At 44.1% G+C, this 27535-nt stretch overlaps 1 protein-coding gene across 4 annotated transcripts in view; it reads right to left on the bottom strand.

The window, feature by feature from the left end:
• Positions 1-329: 329 nt before the first annotated feature.
• The window catches only part of igsf21a (immunoglobin superfamily, member 21a), a 154494-nt gene continuing 127288 nt past the window's right edge, over positions 330-27535 (bottom strand). For 3 of the 4 annotated variants that reach the window (XM_088309836.1, XM_088309837.1, XM_088309834.1), the window contains 5 exons: positions 17815-18295; positions 9964-10064; positions 7577-7769; positions 5836-5874; positions 330-1698 (listed from right to left, as the gene is read on the bottom strand). In XM_088309836.1, the coding sequence (XP_088165962.1) occupies positions 1619-1698; positions 5836-5874; positions 7577-7769; positions 9964-10064; positions 17815-18295 (894 nt within the window). In that variant the 3' untranslated portion in view covers positions 330-1618. The remainder of the gene's footprint in view (positions 1699-5835; positions 5875-7576; positions 7770-9963; positions 10065-17814; positions 18296-27535) is intronic. The other variant, XM_088309835.1, reaches the window with a different exon arrangement.

Below are 27535 nucleotides of genomic sequence, written 5' to 3'. Positions count from 1 at the left end.
CACAAACAGTGGCGGAAGATATTTAGAAGGAAATTCTTTTGACGGGGTTGCAGGAACGAATTAATTGCATTTCCAATCATTTCAATAGGGAAAGATGATTTGAGAGACAAGCGTTTTCTGTTTGGAATTTATCATAAAATATCTTCTGCAATAGAGTAAGCCCAAGAGCTACTAAAGGAGAAAATACGCTTTTTAGTCGACTCTATTTGCCAACATGAGAGGAAAAAAAATATTAGCAATATTGCTCAGTTTGATGCAATAATAAATAATTAAATATTGTTCCATTATTTTGTCGCCCAAACAGTGTCAATGAAAACTGAGCACTATCATCATGGCAAATGAATACATTTTTATTTTTTGTGTGTACAGAGACAAGTGATGATTATTCAAAACACATACACGCGTGTCATAAGCAACGCCAAGGCGTGTCAGTTTGATCAGCTCTTCACCTTAATACAGGTGAAATGAAACAAATGCAAACAACCCTGTTTTGTCAGTCCGGCGTGAGGGAAAAAAACCCAAAAAACAGCGGCTAATCTCGGCAAACATCCGTGTGAGAGAGTGAGAGAGCGAGAAAGAGAGAGTGTTACGTATACACACACACACACACACACACCCCCGCACACAATGTAGGTCACTTAAGATAGCATGACAAAGAAACAAACTGCAGCAGCAGTGCAGCAAAAAAAAAAAAAAATATCGGAGGATTCAAATCAAACTCACATGCATCACAATCCTGAAAACATCCGACATATGAGACAACACTTCCTGTCATACCGGTATAGGCTGGAGATTAAAAAAGCCAAAAAAATAAAACAACTTTGATGGGATACAGAAAAGCCGTTTTTGTTCTGTCAGCCAACGTAACCGTCCCTCACCGCGACCTCATAAAACCTCTTTAATTATCTGCATTATTTACACTGATGTACACAAAATACACTCAAAAACAGATTTTTTTTCCCAATGCATTTAAATTCTTTTTGTACATTCTGAGTGGTTAAAAAGAGGAACAAAAAAATGAAATAACACAAAAAAAGATAGTTGTATAGTACAGAGCTTGTTCTGTTTAAATGTCTGCATTGGCCCCGCCCACGCCATCCACTCTTCTGCCCCCTTGTGGTGCTGATCCGGTGCATACTGGGACATGGAGCAGATGGGTGCGGCGCATTTGTTTTTTTTTGTTTTTTTAGGGAGGCGTTGCCTGAGCCACTTTTCACATTTGCGTGGAAAAAGCAATGACACTTTGACCCCCCAAAAAAAGAAATTAGAAAATCATAGCCGAATGCCATCTTAACAGTTTGAACTAATTTTATTGGTCAACAGGCAAACGTAGGACAAGAAAAAAAAAGTGTAACTTGGAGCGGATTTAAGGAAGGAGCTTGTCATGTTCATCATGTTCTTTAGGTACCGTAATCGTTATTTTCCATACAAAAAAGAGGAGGAGCGCCACCGTGTGGCAGCACCGTCGCCTCAACAGAAATTCTGTTGAGGGCCAAAAAACACTCGCGAGGTTGTTGAAAGTAAGCTGACATGTTGTTGCTTTTTTGAATGTGTGTGTGTGTGTGTGTGTTATGTGAGAAGGACAAGTATGTGTGTGTGAGTGCGAGCGTACGAGTTTTCACGTCAGTTCCACGGTCACTGTGAGGACGAGGGCCATCCACGTGATGCCGCCCACAGCGTTCATGTGCGAGGCGCCACCTGAAAACAGCAAAAAGACGCACCGTCACACACCAACGTTACATTGAACATGTGAGAATAAAGTTCCTTAAAAAAAAAAAAAAAAACACCATTGGGAGTTGGTGAAAAATTCAAAAATTGTTTTTTGGGAAAAATGAATGTCACAACCGTTACATTCAAGAGCTGCTTTCTTTTCTATGCACAAGACAAAGTCGAAGACGTGCATCAGTCACGACAGTCATGCCGTCTAACTGCGAGCATGGGAGTAGTTGACTTTCTTTTGGTATTGAGACGACGGGCGCAGCCAATCGAAGTGGGTTTTTTCATTCCCTTTTCAACTCAGCAAGTCATCGGCCTTAACGGGATAAAGAACTACAAGAAGATCCCAGCTTGCAAGCAACTGCGCCACAACTTAGACCAGATTTCCCCCTGTGGGGTCGAATCGATTTTCTGTCACCAAAATCAGACACGCCAGGTTTGTGGCATTGAAAACGTAGCACGGCCTAACAAATTCCCAAACAGGGTAAACTTGACCTGGCACAAAAATGAGGATGCACCAGTTGAGTGTGCCGGTCTGCAAAAATAAGGCCCGGCGACGGCTGACTTTGACTGACATGCGTTTTTACGTCCAAGTGTCTCAGTCACTTCAGTGGACAAAAAGACGAACATTTTCTGACAAATATTTTCTCTCCTCTGTGACTACTTTGGATTTCCTGCATATTCAAAAGCGGTTTTCGTCTATTCATTCGTCTTAATTGCAAATTTCTGCATCAGTCACTACAGTGCAAAGCGATGAAAAAGTTGCCTGCTCATGTCTTTTTGCCTGCCACGATCGCTCAGGCCTGCCATCTCATGACATGCCGAAAATATCTGCGGCATGCAAGCCCAATAAACTGCTTTCGCATATAAAGCAACAGTTGCGCATCATTAGCGTTGCTGAAATCACCCTCTGTTAAGCACGACACATTAACAATGTAAATGAAAGAGGAACCTCTCACACATACGGCACGAGCCGCGCGCCGTCATTTAATGAGAGCGGCGCTCGATGAAGTGGCAAATTCATTTGAATGGACCGAATGTGTTATCGCCGCATATTCCCTTTTGCACGTGTGTGACGGCCACGTTTGGCGTTCGGCGCAGCTTTCGGGAGCAGATGGCGAGCCGAGCCGCAAAAGCGGCGAGAAGAAATGGACGTAGGAACAGACGTCAACGCTTACCTTGAAGCGCGCAAACTGCCTTAAAGAAAAGCCTCTTTTGAATTGTACATTTTTGCAGTTGATTTTTCACAATTTTTTTTCTGCCGAAGAGCTCCTCAGCTCGGCTGCTTTCCGTTCTGCTCGAACATGCCAGAGTTTGCTGACATTTTTTAAGACAATCAATCGGATCGTTTTTCCGTCATTAATTTTGATTAGTCACGTTGTTTGACTTCTACGACTTTGTAGATTCGGAGACAGTTCAAATAGCTTTTTTTTGCTTCTCAAATACAAAGTTGAACGAACCGATAAAGTGGCTCAGCTTTACTGGGCATCTTATATTCTTGTCATTTATTTCTCAAAACTCCAGCTCGCAGATTCACCGTGCCATATATATATATATATATATATATATATATATATATATATATATATATATATATATAAACATTTTTTTATTATTTGAGTAGAGAAAGGAAACCGCAAGCTCGGCGGGCAAAGCCAAGCCCCAAAATTATGAGGCAGGCAGGCGTGCAAAGCTCTTGGTCTAGCATGCTGCTTGACATTAATTATGTCTTTTTGAAATGGTTGCCATCTACATCCCGTCTCTGTCCTTTATTTGCTCTTCATTGCTTTCACTCCCCCTCTAGCTGTGGCTTGGGGATCCAGATTTGAATATTCAAATGCCAGCATGAGTGCGGGAGCAGGTGTGTCACAGCAAGGACAGAATCGGGTCATGCGCACACAAACACAAACGCGCGTGCAAGTTAAACTGGCGCACAACAAGGTCACCGCTAACGTGGCCGTTCGCTCAACGACTCGATGCCGTCTCAGAGAACTTCCCGCGCTAGTCAGAAAAATGGATGCTTGTCGTGTCAGGATGCACGTTGGCCCTTCTCTTCAGGCCGCTGCCAATGGTTTTGTGCCATCTTTTTCATGACAACCCCTCAAAATGCAAAAGCACAAAAAAACCCCCCAAAAAAACCCAACTAAACCCGTCACAATGAGAATGGCGTAATTATTTAAAGGTTTAGAAAATGACGAGGATTAAATACAAATGCTACCAAATGAGAATATATTTATATAGCCAGGAAATTGGTTTTATACTATTATAAATGTCACATTGATACAAAAGCACTTTTATTTTACAGTCAAAGCGATGCCACCGAGCGTCGGAAAAAAAAGAATACAAGAGAAAAGAGAGAAAAACAATCCAAGCGATGGAAAAAAAAGTTTTGTTCTTCCTGTCAGTTGGATTGCGATTGTCTTTTGTTGACGGCAGAGCGAGACCACTCCCACAAGTGTGGCAAAGCCGGCTGGCACGGCCTCAACGCGGTCCGAGCCAAAAGTGTGAAAACCAACAGATGGCCGCGCGACTTGCGTGTGTTCGCCAGGCCGCTGCAAGTGGACCACAGAGGATGCGCTCGCGCTTGGATGAACACACCTTTGCAAGATTCACTGCAAACAACCTGTTGTTGTTGTTGATGTATGACACACGCACACATATCAAAAGTGTCTGTAACATGCCAGATGAAGATGTGAAGTTGGGCATTTGCACCAAAAAAGGTGGTGCCGTTCCATCAAAAATGGCCCCCATTCAAAGCAATTTGAAAGAAAAAATTCTAATGTTTTGCTTTTTCCAAGAAGAAGAATGCGGCGTCACATGTTGCGGCCAGAAAGTGAGAGCTTGGACATGTTTTTGTTTTCTGACACCAACATGGGTGCGAGCTGAATATTGATCCAACTCACGTGTGTCATCCACTTCAAAAGTTTGATGAGGCTTGTTATCTTTAAACCAACATTTAGAATGAATTTCATTGGGGGACTCACCCCCAAAAAATAAAAAAAATCCAAGAAAGCAAAATACAAAGTACACAGGTGGTCAGCATTTTGGGACGATTGTCTTTCAACTGGATTTTGACAAGCATTCAAATCCATCCTCCATTTTATTTTAACATATTAGACTTTAAATTGTAAAACGGTTTGATGGTCCCCCCCCCCCAAAAACACAGAACTCGGCTCCCTCCACAAGGTCAGAATTTGAACAAGCATCTTGAAAATTCATCCCCTGAAGACAGTTTGACTCAGTGACAACGTGCCATTTGTCTATCATGAGCAGACCAAAAAAAAAAAGTCCAAGGAAGCTATGCCTGAAAAGATAGTCAGCTGACATTTTCAGGAAAACAAAAATATGGTTCCATTTCATGTTAGTGAAGTCTGACGACTAATAACCTAATATCTCCTGTGAAGACGACACCCAGAAAAGATTCAATGGCGCCCCCTACTGGCAGAAAGCCGACACAATTCCCTCCCTCTCACTGTTCTCAGGAATCAAATGGACGAGTCAGAATTTTGCGTCCATTTTGAGCGTCTGTCAACGATGCCGTTCGCACCTCACAAAGGACGCCAAATCTCGGATGTTTATCCAGGATTTGTTTTTTTGGGCTGCAGAGGATAATCTGTGCTGACCACGCACAGCGCGGCCCAATCCAAAAATCGTCATCAGCGTCTCACACGGCGTGAGCTACATTTAAAAAGTAGGCGGCGCATTGGAGGAGGAGACCCGGCGGCACCGGGAATCGATTTTCGTGGGAAATGAAACAGATTGGAGGCCTGTCGTCGCAGCTTTATGGAAAGCCGCTAATATTCCAGATCCTTAAAATCCAGCAGCAGGTTCATGTACGAGTAAATCCGTTGTCGTCACTTGGAAGACAATTTAGCCCACTAGTAACGTCACTTTGGCGTTCCAAATAGAACAAGTGTTACTCATGAAGCAAAACTGTCTTCTCGTTGAAATGTGCACACCACGAGTACGACGAGTTAAGTGCTAGATGCTAATTATGAAAATGGTAGAACCTCACCAAACATTTCTTTTACTTTTGTGTCAAAGTCAAACATCGCGAGTGCACTGGTGCATTTTTAGCCCACTCGTCACTTAGTCATTTGCGTGGTTGGAAAAACTTACTGTTCTGGCTCTGCGTGTTTTTCATCATGCTTGGATTTTCTGTGAGAGACAAAAAAAAAAGGTTATTATTGACATTGTTTGGTTCAGGTTCTCATCTCCAATGAGAACGACGAGTGTAAGCTGATAATGGAGTTGGGGAACATAGCGAACCACAAGTAGGCTCTGTTCGTGCTCAAGGATCCGAGTAAATTACTTTGTTTTTTTTATTTTTTTACTTTAAGTGATTGCAATGTGAGGAGAAAGAGTGCCCCCTGGGTAAAAACAACGCCTCCCCAGCTATTTTGGGATGCTAAGAGCTCACATCTGAAGTGACGTGTCAACGCGGGGGTGCGGCGCTTTTTCTGACTTGCACCCATTTTATTAGGTACATTTCTCAAGGAGAGCCAATCCAGCAGACAAAAAATGTTCGGCTTCATAGAGTACGTTATGAATTTGCTGTGGGGATTTTGGAAAAATGGACTGTCCGTTTCATTTAGTCGTATGAAATGTGGTCGGCAAGTCTTTTTTTCAGCAGTCTTTGAAGATAAACTTGAACATCAAAGATAAAAGTGAACATTCTCATTGCAAAGGCAGAATATTTGTTTTGGATCTCATTGGCGCATGTGTGCCTAATATTGTGGCCTTATTTAGCCTTCAAGAATGAATGCGAAGCACGTCTGCAAACAACTTGCTCGTCCACCTTTGGCGCTTTCTCACTTTGCAGCAGCTTGAATGCCGAATGGCGACGCGCATTATCGGCATGCCGACGGCTGGCGTCGTCATTACGTGCGATAATTCCTGCCGATGTATGTCGGACATGTTGCCGGTGCCGAATGTCTCATCTCAAGCCGCCGAGGTCAGTCCATCACCATTTACTTTCCCGAAGTAAGAGTAGGAGCCATCTCCAAGGAACGGGGGAGGACACATACGACTCACGGCCAATGACCTCTTCGGGGTGCACCGCGTGTCACGTACACGTCGATGTTCTTGCGCCTTCCAAGGTAATGCCTCTCTGCCAGGCAAAGGCAAAGGGGCCTCAAAATGATTGTTCCTCTGAATGAGTCAAAGTCATTGAGTCACTGACGTTTACAACATGAAATCAAATTTGCAAAAATAGCCAAAAGCTAGTTTTAAATGAACCGAGCATTCAACTTGGTGGGCATGCCGATCATGAATATGTGATAACTACGTTTTTGCAGTTTCGTTTTGAAAACTCAGACCTAAAAAGACTCAAGGAGTCCACCAAGCTACAAGCTTAGATGAAGAGCCCACCTGGAAGATATTTATAAACGGCCCCCACGGGGGTTCGGATGTAATAAATCCGTCCCGAACCCATCCTCCTTCAAATATCGTCGACTCGATTGTATTTCGTACGCCATCGACTCGGTTGTGATCGTTGTCTGTTGGGGATCGTGCAAGCGCCGCTCCAAAGCTCGCCATTGGTGGACTGAACCCATCGTTAAGAGAATAGTCATCTCTCTAAGTGCAGTCTTAAAAAGAAAGTGTTGCCGAGCTGATTAGGGACACAATCTTTTATTAATCGCAATCTCGCCGGCGCATTAAAGATTGAGCGGCAAAAGTGGTCGCATAAATCGCAACATTATATTTCACGTTTAACGTCGATATACATTTTGTAGAGCGATGTCATTTTTTTTTCGGGTACGGTGTAAAGAGCATTCCACCTCATTGTGGTGCTGTCCATTGGGACCCTGAAAAAAAATCATCATTTGGACTTGGACTTTGAACTTGATCGCAAACCTACCAAAGACTATGAGGCGGGTGTGCGTGTCCGTGGAGCCCAGAGGATTCTGTGCCGTGCAGCGGTACATGGAGCCGTTGAGCTCGGCCGGCACGCGCTCCAGAATCAGCTCCTTGCCTTCACGCTCGGTGCTGCCGTCCAGCAGGCGCCCCCCCACGCGGGTCCAGGTGAAGAGAGGCTCCGGGAACACCTCGTTCTGCGCCGGCGCCCAAGGGGACGGAGGATGGGGTGGGGCCGTTGCAGAGGAAGAGATTAAGAGCAAAGGATCCATGAAAAATGCAGCCTGCCCCCCAACTGATTCAACCGCGAGTTAACAACATGCATTAATAATCGACACTTCAGTTTACAACAGTTTATTCCCCACGCAGTTCTTAACCCTCCAGTAAACAAGCCCGTTTCTAAAAATAACTGCGCCGAGTCGATTTTTGCGTGTGTCACTGTGTTGGAGGATACGTCCACGCACGACGGTCGACGGAGTCGCAGTGACAAACACGTACATCAACTCGGTGGTACGAGCTAAAACACGGACGGCAACAGTTGGAACTGATTTCCTTTCGTCACTCGCACTGAATTTGAGCAATCCTCCGTTTGCATCGACGAGGTCACGCTGTCCATGTGTCAAGAAGCGCAAAGGATTTCCACGTCTGGCAAATAATTGCGAACTGCCTAAAACGGGGGTTTTCAAACTCAAATACACGGTGGGCTGAAAAGTAAAACTTGAGTCGGTTGGCTTCACAACAAGCAGCAATTTGTCGTAATGAATAAATCTTTCGAAAAGAGGCTTCAAGCTGTTTATGGCCATTCCGAGTTAACGTTTAATGTCAACGTCAACGTAAAATAAAGACAATTACGCAACGTTTATTTAGAACAAACGGCAAACGTTGCAGATGACCTCACGAATGACATTCTTAACACGAAATAAAAGATGAACCGTTTCCGATTTTGAGATTTGGAGTTAAAAGCATTACATTTGTATCTCAAGACAGAACTGTAGGATTCTTTCCTTGCTTTGGAAAATTTCAAATTCTTGCTTTTGACCTCAAAAACTTTGGATAGGAAATCTATTCAAACCAAAAAGTGTTCTTCCGCTTGTTTGTGAAATTTGAAGAATGCTGGGAAACGCCACCCCCCCCACCCTCCGAGTAATTGTGACCACTGCTCTCCCTTTTGCACCGCGGCTACTTCCAACACTCCGAGTTGGATCGCTGCTTGAAAAATGAAAAATACGAGTGAAGATCAGTTGAGGATAGCAAGCAACCAATGCCACTCACAAACGTCTCAACTCAACAAATAATGTTTGGGAATGAAAATCTGCGCTCCGTGCCGCTTAAACGAGCAGCGATGTCAAATTGAATCTCATACATAACGCAACGAGGGGAAAAAAGGAGTAGCGCCTAAAAACCTGCACTGCCGACCGAGTCGTCGTCGTGGTCCATAATAAATTCCCCGAAACAACACACCGTGGGGCTCGTTTGCTTTTCGCTTCATCTCACGGCGGGAGAAGGGCAAAAATAATCGGAGGATGCACACATTCTCCTTTTTTTGCCATTTGTTCAAACGACATGCTTTCTCCTAATAACATAACAGCATTTAAGCTGCAAATATACCACCAAATCTGATTTGATAACGCTTTAGGATTTAAATTGCGGAGGATTATTTTCCTCCATTTGAATTTTCCAGATTTTGTCGAGTGTGGCCCCTTTAGAGAGCCTCGTGGTTGACCGGGGTGACTGTGACTTTGCAGAAAGAACGGGGTGTGCAAAAATTAACCGAAAAAACAAAAAACAGTCAGCCGGCTTTAGAACGCCTCGTTGTTGCGGCATGGAAAAGCTCTTTGAGGTTTGCTCCAGCCACCGGACGATTGAAGCGGATTTCTATTCACACCTCAAACATGTAATTATGTGCAAGCATAAAAAAGATGGCAGAAGTAATAGTCGTAGAAGGAGGTTGCAGAAGTGGGATTTGATTAACAGTCGCCAATTGAGTGAGGCTCAGTTTCACACATTCAGCCGACACGCCCACTGAGTTGGATCATTGAAACAATGGACTTCGTTTTCATGAACGTGGAGCCTCATTTTACACAAGCATCCTTTTTTTTTTCCAATCAAAATTTGGCAGGCTTTTTCACAACACTGCGGTGTGTCAATTACAAGACATTTATTTTCACTTTCGAGTAGCTTTCGTTCTATCAGTTTCCGCGCGGCGCCTGCAGGTTGTGAATCGCTGGCCTATCGTATCATTGTGGAAGAGAACAATAAGACTGTGAAAAACATGATCAATGTTCAACAAAAGAGTAAAAAAAAGAAAAAAAAAAGAATTGAAATTGTCCACTCCCATGCCCACATTCGATTGAATTATTTCACTTTGGTTCTGTTTCGCCCCAGACTTACCCCGTGAGGTCCTACCTGGAATCCTTGCACAGTGATGCGCACCGTGTCCCCGACTTTGGCCCTGCTGGGGGTCATAAAGAGCTTCGGCCCTTTCGGTGCAGCTGAAGGGGATAAAAAAAAAGAAAAAAATAATGAAGAGGAGCACAAGAGGTCATCACACTGCGCATGGAGAATAGAAGCACCTGTTCCGTCACAGGACACAAATATCATTTCCTGTCAAATAAGGTCAGCAGGCAAAAGGCAGGGTACCTCGCAGGTCCCTTTATCAGAACAACGGCGCTGGATTTATTCCCCCTCCGAGAGGAAAAAAGGGACTAAATTGGGTGGATACTCATTACCGGAGGAGAATGGGAGCGTGGCGGGAGGAGTGTGGAGGCGGCGAGATAAGGGACACTCGGAGAGCTAATTCCCTTGTCTTCCTCGGCGGCTTTCATTTGGACCCGCTAAAACAATGTGGCTCTGGGAGCACGGCGCTTCTAATATTCCAAAATTAGACGGGGTCACGATACGTCCCGTATGTGCTGAGTCCTGATAAAAAAACAAAAATGATTTGCATAAAGTTTGAAAAGCCAAAAAGGGTGATTTTTCACGGCGAGCCGGTGACCACATGATATCGTCTGAGCAGGTCCAGCGTCATGTGATCCGATGAACAAAGAAGCGAACGGCGCCGCGAGCGGTTGTAGACGAATCAACTAATTAATCAGGGATGAGAGTCGAGCTGAGGACCCGCTATCAATAACACCACTCGTCCTCCATTCATTTGCCGCTTTTAGCTCTTAATATAAATCACATTAGACGCTTATTTTCATTGATGAGGGGAAACTAACGGACAAATAAATAAAAGCAAATAAATGAAATCACTGGACGGCTATTTATCTGGCTATGCGAGCTAATGAATGAATGTCTTTTGTAAGACTACAAGGCGGAAAAAAAAGATCAATTACACCCTTTTATTTGCAATAAAACACAGCATCTTTCTCTCTCTCTGTGCATATATATATATAAAAAAACCTTTGAAACAGTAATTCATGCCCTCGTCACATCTCTCCTGGATTACTTCGATCCTCCATCAAGCGTCTCCAGTGGCTCCAAAATACTGCCGCTCGCCTCTTGACTGGTACTCGTAAGAAGGAGCACATCATTCCTACTGTGGCGTTCCAAGCCTCAGAGAGATGGATGCTTTTCCGTTGGCGCTCCCTCTTTTTGACCTCCCGCTAAATGTTAGCCAAGCCCCCTTGCTTCCCATCTTTAAAAGTTTTCTTGAAACGTAAAAAGAAAAGTACTCTTTGGCTTTTGACTCAGAATGAGACTTGGTTTTTGGTTTTACAGTTTTGTTGCTTTTTAATGTTTTCGTCATTAATTCGCTTTACTGTTTGATGTTTTACAACTCCTTTACGCTCGCACTTTGTATACAGCCGTGGATGTCTTAAGGTGCTTTATACTTACAGTTGAGTTGAGAAAGAGAACAAATAAACTCAAATAGGGCCGTTTTTACGGCTCCGGATAAGTTCAATAGAACAAAACAGGAATCTGTGAGTAGAACCTCAAATAAGCGAGGGTTTTCTCTAAATCCTTGTTTATTATTTACAAACTCCCGACAAAAGACCGAAGCACATCAGCAAAGGGACTCCCAAAGTAGGACAGCGACGTTGACCAATAAAAATGATAAATGCCTGACATTTTCAAGATGAGAGAAAGCATCAACATATTTTCCTTGGCAGCCGAGCGAAAGGCGAAGCACGCGTGACCAGACTGGCCGTGTCTTCTCATGCCCAGGACGGATGGCATTTCACAGGCGACTTCTGGCAATCGGAGGAGCGTCGCCGTTTTCAGAGTGTCACACGCGGAACCCGTCGGGCATTTGGCCGTTAAAGAAAGATGATGGCCAATTTCTGGGATTGGGTCCAGTGGCGACAGTTGGCGTGCGACGTCAGCCACCCTTGATGAGGGCATCAGGCGCCCAAACGGACATGAGGCCAAACGGCTCCCAACCGAGAGTCAGGCACGACTCCCTCGGACGGCAGATATGGATTTGGAATTTTAAAAGTGGCGGTTGGTCGATACCGGGCTGACTAAAATGCAATCATGAAAAATTACAAGAAAAATATTTTGAAGTACTGCATATGCATCGTCACGGTCGTGTTTGTGTGATGACGAAGACGGTTTGAAAGAGTGCGGATGTACACAGCACTCCAACGATAAAGGAGAGGGAGATAACTTATTCTGCTTTGATGAATTTGCAAAGAAAAAACTGCACATATGCAATATTTACCGAAGGAACAGCCCTTTTTTAACGGTTACACGCCTAAACATTTCAATTTATTCCTCACGACGGTCTATGCCGACCGTGTACCAGAACAACGTTTTGCGACCAACATCACGCTTGCACGAAAGACAACTTTTTGCCCGTGCATCAGGTGCGCTTTCACATCAACAGGTGCGGCCAGCTGCACTGCAGACCGAAAAGTTGAGGGCAGCCTGTCGCATTTACTGGATGAGCGACTTGGTTAAAGAAAGAGAAGGCGAGAGAATTCAAAAAGGACCGACGGTTGGATCAGACGGCGGCTGCATCCAGGTGAATCCGGCCATGTAATTCCTTTCACGGCTCCGAGCGGGAACACTAAAGCCACCAGATAAGACGTATTGATGAGTGGCCAAAACTAACACAAATAACCGCACGTGTGTACACACGCACACACACACACACAAATTCTCATCCTCTATTCACATGCCAATGCCATCTGGAGCGGAGCATCTGCTCTTTGATTATCCCTGACTGGCAAAGCAACGGCGACGTGAGGTCGTGTTGGACCCGGTGCATGAAATAAGACTTGCGCTGCCCGTGTAACAACGTTCACATTGCACACCTTTGCTCGCCGAGACTCAACGAAAAAAGAGCACCTTTTAAATATTCAGGCGCCGACCTGAAACTCTCATGGACAGAATCCCGGAGCGAGCGCGCCAATCCGACAAGCGAGACGCGCTCGTTTCCAACACCCCGAGGCCCGGCCGGCCGGCGTCGGCCTCTCGTCCCATTTATATGGCGAGCGCGTTGCCCTTCATGAATATTCAAGACGTGGAATACAACAGTGGTTCGTTTGTCAGAATGTCGCTCCGTTTCATGTGACGATATTAAATCGCTGAAAGATTTATCACTTATGGCCACAGAACACACCGATTCATTTCCTGACCCAAAGCAGCATAAAGGGATTTCTAATTCTAATTCTAATAGCACGATACGTCATTTTACCCGGAAATTCGGTGTGGAGGACGTTATTATGCAAGTTCGTCCAGCAAAAAGATTGAGAAGGAAACGATCAGAGAGAGAAATATGCACGTGACAAAAGTCTTACTCGGTTGAGTAATTTTGTACATGGTGGGGTGAGCAGACCGTTTCGAGATGCGACAATGTGTATACAAGCAAGCCAGTAAAAAGGCAATTTTGGATCGAGCGTCAAACAAGCCGTACGTCTGCAAACCTGGCTGAGAAGACTTTGCTCTTTTGTGACTCAAGTGTTTTGTTTTCTCCTCCGCTGAAAGTGTGCTGAGGAGTGTTTGGCATTCCAAATGCGCTCTGACTCCACGGCTCATCCCGTATTCCCTTTTCCTCTTAAAACCAAAATCAAACGTCTGATGAGGAACACGATGGTGATAAACGAACAACTTCAAACAACTTGTCAAAATAAAAGCTACGTTGACATTTAGCAAGAGTTCTTGCCCAACTTGTCGCCCCTCCGCGGGTTTGTCATGGGTTTAATCATCCATGTTGGGGGGAGCGAGCTGTTCAAATATTTACCGCACTGCGTGAAGACCGCTCATGTCGCCGGCGCTCTGACTGACGCTGCTGACTCAGTTTTGCGCGTGATGAACTACATTTCTCCTCTCAGGGGTGGGCGGGACTGTGACAGCTATTGCTCTCCGCCAGGAATTATTCCCGATATATGCGATTCCTGCTGGAAAAGTGAGACCTGGCAGCAACAACAGAGCTAAAAAAAAAAAATTCTCTCTTGCTGTCATGAATAAACTACGATAAAATCATCTCATCCCATTAGATGTGATTTAATCATTTATCGAAACAGAAGAAAGATTTGCAGCAAGGAAGAGCATGCAACAAATTCACAAAGCGGACGTGAAATGTACGTCTTTCCAAATCCAAAGTGACCTTCCTCAGTTTAAGATTTGGACCGCATACGAGGCAACGTAGGAACACCAAAGCGGGATGAATTTTTTTTTTTTTGTCTCACTTTTTAAAATTGGGCTCAAAATTTAACAATTCGGTAGGAGTGTATTCATTTCATCTCAGCTCTTGACTCGGACAATGTTCAGAACAAATGGGGCGCTCGTCTTGACACTAAAGCGGAACATGGGGGAAAAAAAATAATTGACGAAAACGATTTGGGGGAAAATCTGCATCTGAAGTTGCGTCAATGACTTACGGGAAAACATGAAAAAAAAAATCTTTTCATACACGTGTGACAACAATATAAAAACTATGGATTTCAGTTTGATGAAGTGTTTGTTTTTTTTTTTGCATTTGAATATTAATCGAAAAACAATTCATTCATTCAGACGCTGGAAAAACGATTTATATTATATTATATTTATATTTCCAGTTCCACAGAGTCAAAAATATTGCGTGGATCCAACATTACCTCAAAAAGAACACCATTGCAAGTGTATGACATCAGCTGTTTCTAAATGATCCGATTGATAAAAAGTCTTTAAAAGTACCTTGTAAACATCACCCCAAAACTTTTAACTGACTGATCGAAGATGAGAGAAATGCCAAATTGTGCCAGACCTAATTTGCTTTTGCCAAGTCGGTGCGGATGGATTCACTGTCGACAGGAGAAAGGAGTGTCCCTCCTGCGCTAATTGCGACTGGATAGGAACAGCCTCATTACCGAGATATGGACATGTGCGCTCTGGCACCAAATCTGCCTGGCGCACAAAAAAAGTGAACCCGTCTCAAAAACAACATTGGAGCCGTGAGTGGTGCAACAAGAACAGATGTTAGCGCCAGCGCCCGCTTGGTAGAAAGAAACATTATTAGCAGGCAGCGTGATTCCGATGTTATGTTATTGATTTTGGAGAGAATACACAAAAGTGTGTCTTCTGCGAGTCTCTTTTTGCACGATTATGCGCGCTTCTCATGCATCACGAGGCTCGTCTGCAGGAGAATGACGCCAACGTTTCGCCTTTGAAGTGTTAATTGGAAATGCTGGGAGCCATTTTTGTGTTCAGTTGAGACAAAAAACAGAGGGGGGTTTGTGCGTTCATCTCCAAAAAAAACAAAAAAAAAAAAACAATACTTTACCACCAAAAGTTTGACTCGTTGGATGTATTCTTTTTGATAGTTTCACAAAAATGCCCCTGCTAGTGAAAAAAAAAATCGTCTGAACTACTGAGACGCACAAATTTGAGAATATAGTGAATCGTGTCTGAATTTTCATCTCTCATCTCTAATTTAGCTTGACTTTTTCAATAATGGTGGTGGCGTTAACTTAATCTGGCGACAGACAGCCGACAGTGCCGAGAATTGGCCTGTCACTCATTGTTTTTGCATCCGCACACTTAAATTTCCAATCTGCTCGGCCGCAACACAATTAGTTAACGTCAAATTTGAGTTGTTCCGAGGACGAGAGGCAGTTGTAAGAGGGAGAGAAATGAGCAAAAGGAGAAATTTACACAAACACTCGGGCACTACTGGGTGCTGGACGACCTCGACTCACGAGAGTTAGTTTCGCTTTTGAAAGGTCCGTCTTGAAAACGGCCTTGCAAGAAAAACGGCAATCAAATCCACACTTTTTCCTTCTTTGGCCATTGTGGGTTAAAAAAGCAAGATTATAGTTTTGATTTTCAATCGGTAAGACGGTCCAGTGTGGATTTGTTGATTCCGCACCGGGCTCGTCACCTTCAACGTGATGCCGGCGAGACGGCCTTGCTGTCACCAACTCGCGATCTGATTGGCTATCGCAACTGTCTATCAACTCAAAGAGCCCGTTCACTCACACAGCACAGACGCCCGCACGGTTCACTCTGAAGGCTTGGACAAATAGTATCTGCCACTGGTGCTATGAAATCTGCCTGGCAACACAAGCTAGCTCAATTCTGATTGGATACAAATTCTCGCCAAAAAATCCAACACTGGGAAATTATATGATATGAATGTGAAGAATACAGTTTTTTGAAGATTTATAATTAGCATAGCGTCTATGCTAACTTCCATTATCCCATTTACGTTGTACGCTGAAAGATAAGCTAGGACTAAGGGGATAGTGCAGGATCCGAGCATTCGGGATCCATGGTGGAGGCACGTGCCAACCAAGAAGCTTTTTTACTTATTTGGGATGCAAAACAACGGTCGACCAGTCAATGACAGTCGTATTGGTGGAACCGCCTTCGTTAGCATTCCATTCAGTTGTACCAGAGGTCATGGAGGCACCTGAAAGCCAAAACTGTGTTTTTCTTTCGTTACTTGTTAGAGTTGAATTATTGAGTCTCTTCGGGAGTCAAGAAAAAACACGGCGCTACAGTTGGCGTTTTTGCAGATCTGTTCTGACAACTTTTGGGATAGATGGCCTCCCTCACTCTTCTTTCAAGCCATTTTTTGTCCCCAAAAGAGTGCCGTGTCTCTTTGAGGTGCAAGTAGACAGCTGAGTCTTGACCTCAAGAGTTGGTCCGTTTGTGTTGTGACGTTCGCATTTTCAACGCCTGCTTGGTTTCCCCGATAGATAAATCAGTGCTTTGCTCGCTGCACTGGATAGCACACACTCGATTGTTTTTGTGAGGATGTGCAGTCCTGTCAAGGTTGGCTCACGGGGCTCCCAAGTTTGAAGACTACTCGAATGTTGTTTCGGTTCTAAATTCTACTCTCATTGATTTTGTAGCTTTAACTTGACCTTAAACCTTAAAGTTTCTACAGTTGATGAGCTCAATTTGATATTCCAGTTGTCCAGTATGGAACCACAGCCATTTCCTGACCTGAAATTAGTATTTCGTTCAATGCCCACACAGAAAAACTTGTAACTTTAGATGGTCCACAGACCCGAGGCAGCGAGCAGGTGCGTAGGGGTGGAGGAGTTCAGAGAGGTACGCTGGGGCGAGGCCATTTCAAGACTTTAGGACAAACAAAAGTATCCTAAAGCGATCTTTAAAGTGCACTCGGAGCCGATGAAGAGAGTCCAAGATTGGGGTCATATGATCCGTCTTCCGAGCTCCAGCTGCCGAGGACTGAGTGCAGCTTCAGAGGGGATCGTGCCTTTTCTGTTGCCGGTCCTACCCGAGCTTCCATTCAATGTTGGGCAAGCCGCCTCTTTGGCCACTTTTAAAACCCGTTTGAAGACACGTTTTTATTCTTTAGCTTTTGACTCAACATAAGATGTCATGTCACTGTTCTGCTATTCTTCTGGTGTCTATTGATTGTCTTTTAATTTAGGTTCTATTATTACACCAAATGGAAAGTGCTTTGTTACGGATCCAGCTGTTGTGAAATGCGCGATAGGAAGAAAGAATAAATTGCTTGGGTTTGATCAAATGAAGCTCCTCACCTCACTTCAAAAATAATTCCTTGGTGTCAAGATGGCACCAAAACAATATGTTTAAATTAGAAATGGATTTTAATCTAAGGTCAAAATAGCGGAAAGGTGAGGTAACGAATAATATAAGGTTCCCACATGAATCTACCAAATTCATTGATCAACTATAAACATGTGGGGGTTCCCTGTATATTCATTTTGAAGCCACAAATTAGTACTTTGTGCACGTTCTAGCTATAATGTGACTGCAATTTCTTTTTTTTTAACACGTTCAGCACAAATGGAAATGCAAAAGAAAATGAACACAACGTACCCAACGTGACCTCGGTTTGCATGGGCATGGACAGCGCCGGGTGTTTGACCTCGCAGCTGAAGAGGGCGTCGTTATCCAGCTGCGGGTTAAGGGTCCACGTGAGCCGCGCCTGCACCACCACCGAGCCGTCGCTTTGCGGGATGTGCGTGTGGCTGAAGTAGTACAGCGGGTCGGTGCTGTGGACCCAACGGGGGAACTCTCGGCTCACCACCGTCTCCGGGATGACCTCCGTGGCGGGGCTGGGCTCCGAGGCCTGCAGGCCCTGAGTGTGGACACGTTGCGGCCGTTCTGTGTGCAAACGCGACGGACGGCTCTCGGGGTCCAGCAGGGAGAGGGAACGCTGCAGTTTGGTCTCGTCCAGGTCCCGGCTTATGAGCGGCCTGGCTCCTCGGAACCCCGCCGAGCCGCCGCCCTGATCGCCGGCCGATGGCTGAATGTAGGAAATCACTTCGATCAGCTCACCATCCCGCTTGAAGTACACCTTCGACACAACATGAAACGCACAATTGAACAATTACGGCAAAGTGTGTGTGTTATGGAAACCTTCAAATACAAACATACATTTTTAGTGTTTGTAAAAATTGGTGCGTTTGAGCTTATTGAGGCCCGCAAAAAGATGATTAATTTGTCGGAAAAATAATGCCAGATGATTTCAAGAGGGCTTGCTTGCTCGGGCCGTAATTACATTTTGGACCACTGACTGAGGAAAAGGACGCCAGCAGCTCCAAACAAAACAACACTTGTTTGGAGCTGCTGGCCACCCAGCAAACATACGGTGAAAATTCATCAAAGCGCTAAACTGCGTGAAGGGACCGACAGCACGTCTCATTTGGGGCAAAGCGGAAGATAATACCCTTGAGGCTAGTCAACGCTCGTTTGGATCTGGACAAAATAAGCTCTTGTCTAAATATGATTGGACCACCACTGCGAAGACCCAAAATTTGGGACCATCCAGCTATTTGGGTTATTGCTTTTCCTCACCAGCAGGGGGCCCCAACAACCGGGCCGTGGGCCGGTACGGGGGCACTTAATGTAGTTGGACTTGAAAGTTGGTAATCTTCAACCAGCCGAGCTACCAAGTCATAGGCGGAGAAACTCCGTACTGGTTCTCTACATAACGTGTTCCCAGAAAAAAGCGGATAGCAAAATATATGAAGTACTTAGTGTTGTTTTCGTCGACTAAAACTATCACAAAGAGGAATGACCAAATGTGACAAAAACTAATAAGCATCGTCGTCCAAATAACTAAGACTAAGTCTAAAAGGCCTGCCAAAAACAACACTGCTTCTACATGGTTGTTTCATTTCACCGTTGATGTGTGGGCAAGCACTCCAGAGACTCACTCTCTTGTAAGGAAGCAAGTGAAATGTGTGAAGAATCTTAAAAACATGTAATCTTTCCCCGTTAAGGCAAAGAGACATGTTAAAGTTCTGGGGCGCAGATCACATTCGCATTGTCTCTCATAATAGCACTGAGCGGGTAAACGAGTCGCGTTCATGCTGTCATTCGCACATGCCCTGATGTGCAAATAATAATGGGGTTACCGGTCGCCATGGAAACGCAGCCACTAACACCCAAACATGCACTATGGAGCGAGCGCCTTTGAACCGGTGAATGTGCCGCCTGGCTGGCAAGCTAATGATGTCGATTTTGATGCGGCAAATACGAGCTCGTTGATAAGACAGCAACAAAACAGACAAAGAGAAGAGGAACGGATAAGTGTTGCCCCAAAAATCCATCGCATATCTTGCGTGAACGTAATCACTGGCGGCAGGCTTCAGGGGCTCGGAAAGTATACGTATGGATCCGGACGCTTGTAATGCGAAGATGAACTACGCTTGCGAGTATTGTGCCGCTGCCGAAGGGGAGAAACGACTTGTCACATTAAAGAAGACTCATTCTCCAAAAAGTCAGCTTGGATTGCATTCCGGGGACCGTACGCGCTTCCCTCCATGTGAATGTAAACATATCGTCGGCGGCAATCCCTTAAAGGCCGGGTGCTGCTCATATTTGTTTGCGCTCGTTATTGCTCCTTTCGCACTCAAGGCAGCGACCCTTAAGGTGCCAAGTGCCGCTCGTGGCAACATACATTCTCTGAAGTTTAGATATAGGCGATCACAGTGACTCGGGAGACACCGCGACTTTCTTTCAGACCGAGTAGAAGTGCTTACTTTTGAGTATTCTTGCAGTTTTAATGGAAATTGGTTTGATTTTAATCACATATTGTTAAAAAAACCTCAAATGAAGTGGTGCTTTGCGATACGGCACGGTGGACGACTGGTTAGCAAGATGACCTCACAGCGCAGAGGTGCAGACTTCGATCCGGCTCCGGCCTTCGTGTGTGGAGTTTGCCTGTTCTCCCCGTGTCTGAGTGGGTTTTCTCCGGGTACTCCGGTTCCCTCCCACATCCCCGAAACATGCACGGTAGGTTAAACGAACACCCGAAAATGTCCTTAGGCATGAGTGTGAGCGTGAGTAGTTGTGTTTGTGTGGCTGGCAACCCGTTCAGGGTGTGACCCCGCCTACTGCCCGAAGACAGCTGGGAGTCTGTGGAAGTCTTCTTTATTGTTGTCGGCCAGACTTTGACGGTGCCTCCTGCCCGGCGGCCAAGACGTGCACACCGGAAGGAGTCGTAATGAAATGATCACGATGCTCCAACGGTTTAATTTGAAATTCCATTAAAATTATGTTATTACGACTTGGGGGAGGGGACGGACGGGAACGGATTTATGTAAAAGGAGAACGAGACTATTTAAGTTCTGAGTGCTTTGAGTTCCAAGCGTGGTCACGGAACAAATGAAACTCGCATGTCAAGGCACCACTGTCTACCTCGTCTTCTAGTTTATATTTCACAAAGACTAGACTAGATTAAGCCACCTCTCCTGCCGTGGATTGTCTTCTCAAGCGGTTGCGGCTTCTCTGAGGGATTTCTCAAATTGAATTCCTTCAGTTGCGTAATGAAATTACAATGCTCATCACTCCCTTGTGACGATTTCACCAAGCATCATTTTCAGTCGGGTGTCGTTGTTTACTTTGAAGAATCGCCGCACGGCAAGGTGTATGTGCTGCTTCTGTTGTGTGCACCTTGGCCTCTAGGGGGCAGTGTGATGCAAAGTAATTTCAAAGAAAGACACAAAGAATATTGTTGCAACCATCCTGAGGTAATAATATGTACGTTCTTGCAGGGAAGAAAGAAAATACGCACGTCTCAAATCTTTCTATATTTGATGCATTTGAATATTGGTTATTTAAAAGTTTGTACCGCAACCAAGATGCTATTTAATAGCATAGCATTGATATGATGTTTTGATGACAACAAAGGCTTTTCGCTCAGCTTTCATGTTGGCGGTCACAGATTGTTTTTGCAAAGTTTATAGCTAGTTTGTTCAGCCGCTTGTTTATTTTGGGTGCGATTCCACTGTTGACCACTAAATGGCGGCACACTGCACAATGTAAATTTGAAGAAGTACTTTTAGTCATTTCTGACAATGATTGAATGTCACATCCCTTTTAATCCTGCTTTTTACACCTACAGAGAGCAATGCCTGTCTGTAATTTTATAAATTACAGGATTAGTGACCAAACCGTGAAATGACAAGTTTGTTAGTTAAGGAAAAAAACAACAGGGTTTATTTTCTGTAAAACCACATTTTGTGTTGTCCAAATCGGTTATTTCTACACTGCTGATTTCTTTGATTGCGGAAGGTGTTGGTGTTCGCATCCAAATAAAAGTGTAATTTTCTTAATTTTTGTGATCGTTTTACAGTTCCATTCTGAATCAACAACTTGAAGCAAGTTGACGCGGGCTATTTAGCAAACAGACCAGGAGGCCCAATTGGAAATGGATTTGGATTTGTCAACAAGGCATCTTGGGAAAAAGCCTCAAACACATTAGATGAGCCACTCGGGAGATCGGTGAGATGTGCTGTTAGCCGAGTGGAAGCGCTCACGCGCTTCTGCTTTTTGCGTGCCAGATGGAATTGGTGAAAAAAAAAAATCGGCCTTCACTCGCCCATAATGGAACTTTCAGAAGTCGTTAACTTATTTTTAGACTTGTACGACTTGTACAAAAGACAGAAATTGCATCGGTAGCTTGACTCAGGAGTTGAATTGATTCAGTGACTGATCTCCAAAGTCAATGTGTTGTTCTCACATCTCAAATAGGGAACGGACAAATGTTTCCGTGTTTACAGCCAGCAGCTCGCGGTGGCGTATCTGTCACAGTACGACTTTGCCGGTATTGTCCATAAAGTTTATTTCCGATGAGAAATGGGAACAAATTGAACAGAATGTGTTCTACATTTTTTTTCAGCAGCATTTCCCAAAGCTGTCCCTAAATACAATTTCTTGTTAGTTGATAGAAGAGAATAGAAAGATTAACATCTTTCAACTGGAGGTGAGAGACTATTTTCTGATCTTGTTGTTGCCTCCTGAAGTTCTCCCCCCTTTTTATTCACAAGATCACGCACAGATGAAAATCCTGCTTGTGCAGACCCAAATAGAAATATATATCACCATTCGTCTATTAAATATTATCTTTTGGGAAAGTGGATGCTGTGTTGATTTCACTCTTTGATTTTGTTCCTCTTCCCGAGTGCATAATTGCATTTGCTTGTGTAACATTTGTGGCTCTCATACATGTCAAAGAAGGATGCTCAAGTAAAACTTTTAGAGGAGCGCTCATACAATTGTCAACCTTGACGTCGAGGTTTGTCAAAGCGAGATTGCTTTTTTTTATTGTGGTCGCAGTTGACGACAGTAAAATGGCTATTTTCTTTTATGGCTCTTCGTGTCAAAGTTGCTCATCAGTCACAAGAGAGGACGCTAGTGTGTCATCCCAAACACGTCAACCCGCTGGTTTAGTTAGTTTTTTTATTTTTATTTTTTTAGAACTTACAACAACTGACCAGTAGGTGGCAATATAAAGGGCGAGAGTCTAGCGTCCAATGTAGCGACTGATGCGCAACGGCGATTGAACCTTATTACAGTGGACGACAATCAGAAGCTGTTTTCTTCTCAACGCATGAGTCAAAATGTCAAAATTATGCGACTCCCATCGACTGCTTAGTCGTGAACGACTTTTTCTTATTAAAACTTGTGTTACTTTCCCCAGCCCACTGAGTTTTTTCCCCAAGGTTTTTGTTTTCATCTGTGAAAACGTTACGCTGTAAAAGGCAAGCCAACAGACTCCTGTTCCCTGTGCCCCTGTTGCTCGTTGTTTTGTTTTTTCATTTCTCTTGGCCGGGTTGTCACAAAGCGAGCGTATTCCGATTGCGAGTCTTACGAAAGCTTACCGGTGGGTTGCTGTGTCTAGGAGGAGATGAGTTTCCACAGAAGTGGACTCAAAGAAAACATCTTTTGAATCTGCTTATATTGGACACTCTGGAAATTTCATTCATTTGAAAAAAAAAAAAAAAGAATAGCTTGAGAAGTGGGCAATATAAGAGACGGTTAGCGGGGGTGGGGGGGATCGGATGTTCCAGAGAAAATGAGGCAGCAGCACCATCACACTGTGTTTTTTAAATATTGACATCATTCCAAGTCCGTCTAATGACCCGTACACTTTGTGTTTAGTCCTGTGAGCTGTAAAAATTTAATTTTCCAAACGTGGATCTGAGTTTGACAGGCGTTGATAACAACAACGACAATAAAAAAAAAAAAAAAAGAAACACTAAAGTGTCTTCAAATAGGAGCGAAAACACTGATTAATTTTCCTCAAGTGATTATGAATCTGCCAGAGGATGTCGCTCACTGTGAAACGTGTCAAAAAATAAACATTACATTTCCCACAGTGACACGGGCACATCGCCGTGCCCCTCGTGTGATTTTCCGACATTCAGCATGCAATTTGTCACGAGAAAAACAAAAAGGAAAGCGGCAAGCTAGCAAACATGTCTCATTAATTCGCTGCTGAAAATAGAAAATTGTAGATAACAACGTAGCCCACTTCCCTACCTGCCGCCGTGGGAGGCGGGATGGGATACTTTGCGGCTTCTCTGCTAATAGCATTGACGCTAGCAGCCCCAAAAACTAAACAAACAAAAAAAAGAAAGAAACAGTTTGAACCAGAAACTGTGTGAATGATTTTCAGAGGTGGGCGACGCCGCAGTCACATAACACAACAAATACGGCTTCTACTTTATCTGTCAATATAAACAAAAAAAAGGCTAAGCGAGGGCAAATTCAGACGTACAAACCCTATAAAGTGAATTTAGAGAATTGTTTCTAACGACATTATAACTTCAGATACTTGCTGCAAACATGAAAAGGCTCATTTTAGAGCAGCCCGTTGTCAGCGGTGAGAGCGGCGGGAAAGGCAGGATAGCAAATTGGGAGAAAGAAAAGTCGGAATTAAACAATATAAGAACTGAACGTGACTGTTTTAGAGTGCCTCATTGTCCGTTTTAACGACATGTACGTCAGGGAAAGAAGGGATTTAAGCTAGTTTTGACAAAAAAAAGGAAAACTGTAAAAATCTGACATGACTTCCAGCCTGCGGACAGGAAGTGCGCACTGGCGTGGCCACTTTAGAGTGCCTCGTTGTCAATTTTAACTGCATGTACGTCAGGGAAAGAATGGAGTAAATCAAGGTAAAAAAAAACACTCACAGTGTTTGAAATCAGGGAGAGAATGTCTTAATTTTTGACACTATTTAGAAATGATTTCAAACTGGCAGCGTTGGTCACAATACACTTTGTGGTGTCAGAATTACGAAACATTTGAACCGCCCCACCTTCCACCACAAGCTTCATGTCACTTACGCATTTAATTAGAAGACAAAGTCATTGAACATCGGGAGACTTATTTGGAACCATTAAAAAAAACGTAAGTCATGAGTTTGCTTGTACAACGACAAACGACTTTGATGGAACGCGCATTCCTCCCACCGCTGCTGATTTGAAAGCAAACTCAAGCCCGCCGTCCATTTGTTTTCATTGAACAAGAGCCGCAGCGAAGGCGCACAATATGACTGCGGGTGATGTTAATAATGTGTGAGGGATGCGTCTTGGAACGATTTTTTTTTCACTGTTATTGAAACGTCCCATAGAAGAGCGAGCGTCGTATCGCCGGACCGGGCTGCCGCGCTGTCGATCACGTTTATTGTCCGCGTTATCAGCATCCGCTATCGTCTTGTTGGGCTGCAGCAGGCAGCCGCTATCAGCCGCTCCTTGCCAGCGTTTTCATGCAACGACGCTGCCTGTGAACATGTTAACGGTTTGTCCTTCAGCAGATCTTAAGCACATGCCAGGCACGCCTCTCAAAAGGGGATGAGAGCGGCGACACCGAGAGGTTCTTTTCTCTCTTTATACTTCCGGCAGCTACCGTTCCGATGGTATTTTCTGCAGTGTGGCTTGCTGCGTTGTCTTGCATGATAATTATTTTACTGCGGAAGGCAGGCTTCGCAGAGGGTCAAGGGACGAGGGAGTCGCCCGCACGGAGTTTTCCCGTTTTTCTGCAGGGTGACACGCCGTCTCCCAGTGCCTCCTGTGAGCACATTCTCCGTACAAAATGATTGAAAATACGGACGATAATGCGGACGAAGCGGTCGCGAGGAGCCTCCGTGAATCGTGAAAATGCTTTTTGGAGGGGAATCGCCATCTTCGCACAGAGCTTCTTCTTCCTTGGAGGATGATAAGGCGTGCCTGACATTAGGGATGTGCCGATCGGATCGCCTGATCGGAAATCGGTACCGATCGTGTGATTTCAGCTGATCGTTGGATCGGTCCAAAGAGATTTTTCTTCATTCCTTGTATATTTTTTAAAGGTCACAAAAGGGCTCCAAATAATCCAAAGCTATAAAGAGCTTGTCAAAGGAAACAGTAATGGCTTAATTTGAAAGCACATCATGCGATGTTGGGAAAGGTCAGTAAGATAAAAAACTCACACGCTCAATGCTCTCATGTACACTGCAGCAGAACATAAATTGTATTCGGAGCGACAAGGAGATGCAAAAGGATGCGAAAACACGAGAAGCCAAAAGATATTTCTAAAATGTCTGATTATATTGTGACGCTGCCTCGAATCGCCAAAAAGTTGAGAGAGCGACAGGCAGGTGATCAATGGTGACGCGTCCAAACGACGTCACTTCAAGTTGAATTTCCCGGCTCCTTGCATTGAAATGAGCTCATAAATCAATATTGTCAATTGTAGATGAGAGAAGCCGACGACATTGCGGCGTGGACTCGGCATTTTAGTCCGCACGCACCAATAAATAAATATTTAAACGTCTTATTTACCATTAGATTAATCCAATACACTCGCAGGGAGGAATCTCCCATAATTCCATTCCACCATTAGCATCCCCAAACATTGCTACAGAAAATGACATTTTTTTTTGGCATCCTGCACAGTCATTTGTATCGTATTAGCTAACTTTATGCTAAAAACGCGCAATAGTTTTTAGTACCCCAAAAAGTTTTGAGTTGGCGTTATTGTCGTTTGTGACGTGTATCATATTTCTGTGTGCATTTACGTCTATATTCGTTTGGTAGAAGCTGCAAACATCAGTGGAAGGAGAGGCAGCAAAAAAAGCTCTTTGCGACTTCATCGGCTTTCTATCATATTTAAAAGCGACATTATCGGTCCTGGTTTTTCAATGCGCGCAACACTTTTGCGCTTCGAACGTGTTAATGAGAGGCACTGGGAGGCCATTAGCGCTGACATCATCGCCATCTTGGCAACACGTCCGCACATATGAACACACCCCGCCGGCTTTTCATTCACGCAGCAACTCAAGCTCTCTATGCTAAAGGCGTCACATTTTTTTCTTGCCAGGTGATACATGATGGCACAATGCACGTGCGTCCAAGGTGCTAAAATTGTTCACATGACTCGAGACGCATCATTTGAAGGACGCAAGTTGTTATCATTATGTTATTAAATGAAAGGCTGCTCGGCATCATTTCCATGCGATGGTGAAAAAGCTCTTTTATCACAACAAACGTACGGATCTTTCACATTTGATTTTTGTCTTTGATAAGATGGTATCAAAGCTCCCGTTTGTAACTCCGCCCTCAGCTTTGTCTGAAAGGCACAACTGGAAAAACAATGGCCTCAGCTGTGTCTGCGTTGTGTTAAAATGGTTTAAAAATCCATACTGGCGAAATCTGGTCATGAAAATCAACATGTTAGTTTTTGTTTAATTACCTCCGCTAATAATTTGTTGAAGTGTCATGGGGAGGGGGGTGTGCTCTCATGCTCACCTCTTTGCCACCGGGGAGGCTCCCCTGACTCCCTCGTGGGGTGGCCCTTTCGAAAAAATGTGTTTCCATAATCGTGCGAAAGATATTGCACAAAAACGAGGTCAACTGTTCTTTAATATGGAACAAGGATTTGTTTTATGTCTGAATGAGTTCTGATCCAAAATTCCTTCCGAAATGATAAAAATTAAAGCTGTTCTCAGTTTCAAGTTGGTCTTCAAACATTTCATTTTCACTGGACCAATAAGAATGGGACTGCTTAAGTTACTAAGTCACTCAGATGTCTTTTTTTTTTCTCTCTTTTTGGTTTGTTGACATACTTTGACAAGGAAGTCGTTTTGTTTGACTTTTATTCCCGCTATACACATTCGTAAAAGCACACAAACTAGGTTGTATTATTTCATTCCCTCACCCAATGAGATTCAATAAAAGAACCGATAAGGAATCGCATTATTAAGTGATATTGAAAATAGAATAGAAAGTGCAAAATTCTTCATTGTCATTTTCCAAATAGCAATTAT

Source organism: Idiotropiscis lumnitzeri, chromosome 11 (genome assembly GCF_059441095.1).
Source record: "Idiotropiscis lumnitzeri isolate Australia: NSW breed Sydney's pygmy pipehorse chromosome 11, RoL_Ilum_1.0, whole genome shotgun sequence".
NCBI lineage: Eukaryota > Metazoa > Chordata > Actinopteri > Syngnathiformes > Syngnathidae > Idiotropiscis > Idiotropiscis lumnitzeri.
This window is presented reverse-complemented; position numbering and strand designations above follow the sequence as displayed.